This window comes from Elephantulus edwardii, unplaced genomic scaffold, assembly GCF_000299155.1.
Source record: "Elephantulus edwardii isolate Elephantulus edwardi_28Jun2011 unplaced genomic scaffold, EleEdw1.0 scaffold00015, whole genome shotgun sequence".
Taxonomy (NCBI): Eukaryota; Metazoa; Chordata; class Mammalia; order Macroscelidea; family Macroscelididae; genus Elephantulus; species Elephantulus edwardii.
The window spans coordinates 21938640-21945970 of NW_006399765.1; the positions used below are offsets into that span (position 1 = coordinate 21938640).

General features: G+C 48.1%; 1 protein-coding gene across 1 annotated transcript in view; it reads right to left on the minus strand.

Moving 5' to 3' along the window:
- Positions 1-4785: 4785 nt before the first annotated feature.
- Positions 4786-7331, minus strand: part of STAU1 (staufen double-stranded RNA binding protein 1) — a 26818-nt gene continuing 24272 nt past the window's right edge. The window contains exons 8-11 of the mRNA XM_006881750.1: positions 6539-6655; positions 6052-6371; positions 5589-5711; positions 4786-4875 (exon numbers count right to left, since the gene is read on the minus strand). Coding sequence (XP_006881812.1) covers positions 4786-4875; positions 5589-5711; positions 6052-6371; positions 6539-6655 — 650 coding nt within the window. The remainder of the gene's footprint in view (positions 4876-5588; positions 5712-6051; positions 6372-6538; positions 6656-7331) is intronic.

The window sequence follows — 7331 nt, forward strand, 5'->3', positions numbered from 1 at the left end:
AACCATGATATCTTAGAAGCTTGCGATTCTAGGAGAAGCAATCCTAAGTGTACTTGAATCCCATCTAATAATTTGATGTATTGAAAGTGTGACATCGTACATACCAGTATTACTCTGGTTTAAGTCTTTATTCCTGGAAGAATTCTGAGAGACCATTGGAAAAGATTTTCAAATTGTAAATTTATTGTCTTCCAATGTAGATGGGAAGCAGAGAATTGATGACATTGCTTTATGTATGCTTGGACTCACTCCTAGCTGCTCAAAAGCGCTGACTTTGGGTTTATATTTTAACCTCTGAGGTCTTAATGTCCTAGATGCTTTCTTTAATAAGCTATAAATGAAAACTTCAATTTGAAGGCAGTTTGAATCCCACAGCAGTTCTGAGAGAGAAAGGTGGGCAGTCTCCTCCCGGGTGATTCCACCCTTGGAATCACAGAGGATGGTCAGTGGTGAGTTGATTCCAGCTCAGTGGCCATGAGAGAGAGAGAGAAGGCTGGTAGATTGAAGTTGTTGCCTTCCATGATTAACGGCTTTAGTGATTGTGGCGCAGAGAAGGATGGGCTGTATCCTTTACAGCCTCTGAAAACCCACTGGAGGGGCAGCTGTGAGTCGGTTTGAGACAAATGTCAAGGTGGATTGTGCTCCTTGCATGCCACAACCTAGACTAGCCCATTCAGACCTCAGGGCACCTGGGCCACCTGCTCCTCCAGGCATTCACCCCAGTTCTTGAGCTACAGGAAACCTAGATCTTCTGGCCAAAAAGGATTCTGGAAAAAGCACTGAGACTCTTTACTCCCTAAAAGCTCCCTGAGAGGGCAGAGGCTGGGCACCTCCCTGCTGCTTTTTCCAAAGGAACCTCTGGAGATCTCCCAGGTTTCATCAAGCCACCCCTCTTCTGTGGTCCCTGGTGATCACTCTGTGAGGCTGTGGTCTGAGAATGGCCACCACAGGTTTTGATGTCTGCCTCCGCCTCACCTTCCATTTCCATTATTTCTTTTACATTTAGTATAAGAACCCTGGGTGGTGTTGTGTAGAACTTGTCAGGCTGGTAATTAAAGGTCTGCTGTTCCAGTCTCACTCTGAGGGAGAATGATGGGCAGTTGCCACCTATAAAGATTTACAGCCTCTGAACGAGGGTCATGAGGAGTCAATACTGTTTACATTGCAGTCTCCAGAGCTCCCTTGTCAGTGGGCTAGAATCCATCACTGGTCCTCAAACTGACCCAAATTTGACCATAGGAAGACTCTTGAGGGTGATCCCTGCACCCTTCCCATCAGAGCACTAGCATGCGGAGACCCTTGAGATAGTCCAGGTTAATCTTGTTTTCCATTCGTAGATTCAGCCACTTCCCAAATTCTGGTTCTTTTTGTCTAATGGAATCTAAGATCTGAGCATTAGGAGGGCTCACTGCTACTGGATTGCTAAGTTTCCAGGCTCTACACACTCTCCTACCGTTCTGCACGGCTGTATATTTTTAAAGCACAATTAAAATGCCTCCACTTCTGCTAGTTTTCAGTAACATCCTGTTGCCCTCCAGGCCTCACCCATCAATCACTTGCTGCCACCTCTGCCTCGTGCCCTCAAGTGTGTTGTGGACACTGGCTCTGTTCAGCCAGGTCCCCCTCGTCCTTGCCTCCCTAGGCTCCAAGCAGAAGTCAAGAGCATTATGGGCCTGTAAGTGACCTGTAATACCTACTCAGCTGTTAGGTTGGGCCTCACGGACAGTGCTGCAGAAAGGGGACTGTCACTTTTTGCAGAGATGTTCTGAGGATTTTCAGGTGGACAGAGATGTCTTGTGTTCTTACCCTCCACCCCTCAGGGAAGTACTGCCATCTCTCACCTTCTTGTATGTAGTTGTCCTAAGTTGGCTTTAAAGATCTGGATGCAATTAGGACCCTGATTCCAGAATGCCCCCAGCTTTTGGATACATACAGCCAGAAAACTGGAGCCAAGCCAGGTACTTCTCTCAGAGTACCTATGCAGGTCTGATTTCTACCTGTCACAGAACTATGTAAGTATGCTACAAAGTAAAAACTCAGAAGTGACTGAGGATGGCTGCACATGTACAAGGGGCTGCTGTGGCCTAGGTATTCAGTGTCCCTGAAAGAACATGTGAAGGGGAGCTGACTCAGGGTGGGTGATGTATCCCTAACTGCTCCCCTCCCGTCCAGAGTTAAATGGCCGTCTCCTTCCTTTCCTCATTCTTATTTATCCCTGCTATGCTCGGTCACCTTTCATCCCTTAACACTATAACTTCCTAAACACTTGATTAACTCTACAATTCAATCCATATGCTGGTTTTATAGTAAAACTACTTTTCTGGTCTAAACCCTCTAAATTAAAAAACAAAAAACCACAACAAATTCTCCAACCACACTGGACTGTGGTTCTTCCTGATCAATCATTCTTCCCAGGAGTGTCCCACTGCTCCCTGGTGCCAGTCCCATCATGATGGGGTTTGTGTGAACACCATTTCTCCAGCCCAGGCACGGAACACTGCTCCTTCCCCTGGGCCCCCGAGAGCCAAGCCTGCATTCGACCACTCAACAACCTTCCTCATTTCTGTAGTCACTGTTCAACATGACCAAAACACTCATTAGTAGCTGTTTATTGATCAATAGTTTGATATAAAGTTATTTCATATCTTCATATTTTTGCCCAGATGGAATCACAAGCATTACAAATTTATTTTCTTAAAAATAAAAAAAGGGGAAGTGGGGTAGGAGGGAGCAATCTAGCAGTAGTGGCATTTAAGAATAAATTAACAAAAAAAATTTAGTATTACCATTTATTGGTGACAAACACTAACTTTTACTTACATTCCATGGGGAGAAAAAAAAATTTCCAGCGTAAACAAGAAATCAAAGCGGTACTTAACTTGCAAGACTCCCGTGCGTATCTGGCCCAGATGCAGCCCTTCCTGCACATCTGTGCACAATCAAAACAGCAAAGCAACAGTTTTCTACAGAAACACAGGTCATTCTTCTCAGCCCTCCATGGAGATGTAGTTAACAGTATAAAGCACTCAAGGAAAATCAACCTGCAGTTGTCTATGGACTACATGGGAGCGTCTCCTATAGTGTAGTGAGAGCTATGGGTCCTGAAAAGCCGTGTAGATATATGCACACAATTGGTTTCATAATCTTTAAAACAAAGATCAAAGTTCACTTGTCTAAGCCATTGCATTGACCAAAATAAAAATGGACCAAATCATTATATTTAAAGTTTAAAATTCCAAAAACCTCCAATTTATACAACAGGGAGAGACATCGTATCAAGGGTTTCTGGAAAGATCAGGACTGTCAGCTGAACCAGAGGACATAACAATCTGCTCACTGCAATGGTCCTGGGTCTGTTAGTTCAATAAAATACAAACTGATACCACATACACATGGATATGATCTTTGCCGGTTAGGTTACTGATAAAATCAGTCTCAGACAAATTTCTAAACTGTGCTATGTAACTAGATACAATTGAGAAACTTTGCAATAAAAATTGTATATAGTGTCATTTTAATTGAGAGAAAAATAATGAAACTAAGAATGCGTCTCGCTGCTGGGAGAGAAAGCAGTGGTTCCGGTGGGCCCGAGGTGGGCGGTGGCCTCCGCACACTGGGAAGGGGGGACTGCGCGGGAAGCATCTGGTTTTCTCTGGTGCTTGCAGCTTTGGGTCCAGTGTTTTTCCCACAGTGTTTGAGTCGTTTAGCCAGTTGGAGAAGGGGGTGCTTTCTGTGTGGTTCCTCTTTTCATAGCCCAAAGCCATAAAAATAAAATCAAGCTCTGGGGTACACTGGGCATGGCCTCAGCCCCAGGAGGGTGGCATAGGAAGAAGGCCAGGACCCCATGCCTGGCTGCCCAGTGGGGAAAGAGCACTTCCTCTCCTCTGGCCCCATCACAACAAACCGTGTTGACCACGCTGCCTCCTGGTTCCCATCCCTCACCACTGCTGCGTCCAGTTTGTTAATCACTGTGTCTCAGCGCACTGGAGGTATCACAAATTCCAATTTTTCAAAGCAGTTTCAGTATTTTCAGTATGGATGTCAGGATTTAATATTGGTTCATGGACAGTCAAGGTTCAGCACCTCCCACACCTTTAAGGAAAGGAGGGAGGAAATACAGTTTAATTACAGAGAATTATGTACTTCTTAAAATAAGCAGTTGAATGGAAAACCAATTTTTTTGTAACTTTTCACTCTTATGATAATATGAAATTGACCAACACGGAAACCATGCAAGGCCCAGTGTAGACTGGAAGAAAGCAGCACGTTCCCAAGATCTTATGTCAAGTGGACAAGATGAGGATGACAACGTTTATATCATGTTACCTCTGGGGGAAAGAGGGGGGAAAAAGGTGGCTTGAAATTACCTTTATATTAGGACACGATTACGGAAGGCTCTCGGGGCCAGGCCTGTAGGGAGCTGTGTGCTAACCCAAAGGCCACATTTCTCCAGAGGTTTGAATCCACCAGTGTACGGACAAAGATGGACAATCTCTGCAACTGACCACCTCAGAAACCCGTGAGGGTCAGTCCATCATAGGACACAGAATGGGGCAGTGAAGATGGTTCTGAGAAGAGTCTGCTGTGTGCATCAACAATAGTTGTGGTTTCTGAACCACAAAAACACCTACTTAGAAAAAGGCACAACCTCCTGTTCAGAGTTTGGAAATCCTTCAGGGAACAGAGGACGGACAGAAGGGCTGCTAGACAGGGCCTTCAGCACTGAGTCGAGCAGCTTGACACTGAGAAGCACCGAGAAGAACGCGGGCTTTCCGGTGAACGTACTCACATGGACAGTGGCCCGTTTCCTGTCCTTGACAGCTCTGCGCTCTGCTGGTCCAGCTCCGACAGCAACTTCAGGACATTCAGTGCAGCCTAGCGGGAAGGGAGCAGTGTGAGACCAGCACTTCTCGGGACCCTGGCGACAGCTGACCTGGGCAAGAGGGCAAGCTCCTGCCTCCCACCTACCCCGAAATGACCCTTCTCTTGGATGCTGGATTTTCAAATGTGAAATGCACATCTTCAAACTATCAGTGGTTCCCCCCTGCAGCACTTTAACCTTGTGGTCAACGGGTCAGAGAGGCCCAGTGCGTGCTGTCCTTGTCCTTCCGTTCCCTTTGGAACGGATTCATTATATTCTGTCAGGTTAAAATCACAGTTTACTTTTATTTTAAGCAACTGCTTTACTCAGAATATCTTGCAGCGGCGACTTTATCAAACACCACGCAGTGGCCTCCACAGCTGCCAGTGCTGGACCGACAGCCTCGTGTGGCGGGAGGGACACGGCAGCACAGGCTGGCCGAGGGCCCGAGCCACACGGAGCCGCCAGCTCATCACCAGGCAGGGAGGGGACCTGCCGGCTGAAGCCGATGATGTACTCCCATAAACAGTCCATCCAAGAAACCAGGAAAACCCTGAGAAACAAGCCACATGGAACTGTTCAGCGGGCTATGGAAAACACCGCTGCAGTCGTCCTGAGGCCAAGTAAGGAGCTGAAGCCCGGGAAGGGCTCCAAACAACACGTGCCCATTTCCGGGCCCTGTGCCCTCCCGGCAAAGCCAGGCCCCTGTGGGGACAGGTGGACGTACCATATCATGACAGGACTCCACATCCTTTCCAATGCCGTGACTGATCAGAGGCGGCTGGGAGGAACAATTGATTAGAGATACAAACTCATTCTTGTTGTTTTTTGGGAAGTCTTTGTATTCAACCTGAGGAAGAAAAGAAAGCTGAGGACAGGCAGGGAGAGAGGCTCCAACCTGCAGGTGGGACCACTCAACTCTCTGGGGCTTCGCAATATCCACCCAGAAGATGCAGAGCTTAGGGAGGGTGCGGCTGCCGAGGGCCACTGAGGGCCACAGGTCCGTGGTGCTGGCCACTGAGGACCACGGAGCAATCTGCCAAACCTCCGACTGGGGAAACTGCCCACAATGAAGCTGTTCCCTCTGGGATTCAAACTGCAAGCACAACTCCACTTTCCCTCACCAAGTACGCTGGAAATATTCCCTCCCCCCACTAGCAAAGAACTCCAACACCCAGCCGCGCCCTCACCTGGAATCCTTGGACTCTGGAGAGATAGTCCAGCTGCTCGGAGGGCCTCGTGAGAGGACCATGGGGTGAGTGGCCTGAAGAGATGTTATTCTTTAAAATGGTCTCAGCTGTGGGCGAAGTGCCTCCATACAACAATTCCCGGGCAATCATGGCCGTGACCGTGGCCTTGGCAGGATTCAGAGCTACTCTAGAGAGATCTTTGGTGTGGTGTCCTTGGCTGACACCCACGGCCTGGGCCACCTCGGGCACCATGGGAAGAATCCCAGCAGGCAGCTGCTGGTGGCTGAGATAAGGCATCCTGAACTCGTCCTCCTTATTACCTAGCAAGGGACGCAGGGAAACATGGCTCAGAAGACAGCGTGGCCCATGGGTGCCCCGTGCCACCCCTCACAGCACACACTGCCGGCACTTAGAGCAGCCCCACTCCTCAGGAAGCAGGAGGTCCCAGACCCACCTCAGAGCAGGACAGGTGGAGGGTCACACTCACCAGCTCCATTTTCGTCCGCAGAGCCAGGCTCAAAAAAAGTCACTTTCCTTCCATCTCCCGGTTTCTTCACAGGTGTCTTAGGAGGAGGAAAGGGAAATGAGGGACATAAATTAAAAACTAAGACAGTAGCTCGTGTTATCTCAAATGACACAAACTGCAATCAGCACCAATCTCTGAATTTCTGAACTATGAAGAAAGAGGCCATGGGGAGGAAACCTTGACTGCTGGGCACTGGGCACTGGTACTGGAGGACACCCCCACCTCTGTCAACATGCACTGTGCCCACACCAACCCCATCCATGAGGACCACCACCAGAGTGCAGCAAATTCAATGCTGTCTGTTCCCTCCTCACCACTCTCAAAAGCCAGGGAAACATCAAAATGAGCCAAATAGGCCGGTCAGGCTCACCAAGTGAAGGAAAGGACAAAAGAAGCTTGACTGGTATAAAAAAAATCAAGACTATTTCCTGGATTAAAATGCAATTAAAATACAAGGTGGCATTCCCAGACATAACATGCTTTGTGGGAAAATGTCACTCTTGAAATTTTGCCAGATCCAAAGTCTCCAAGGAGGAGGGAAGCTGAGAGCCAAGCAAGCCCAGTATCGCATGCAATGATGCTCCTCAGTCCAGGACCTTGACAGCTCTGCGCTCTGCTGGTCCAGCTCCGACAGCAACTTCAGGACATTCAGTGCAGCCATATCATGACAGGACTCCACATCCTTTCCAATGCCGTGACTGATCAGAGGCGGCTGGGAGGAACAATTGATTAGAGATACAAACTCATTCTTGTT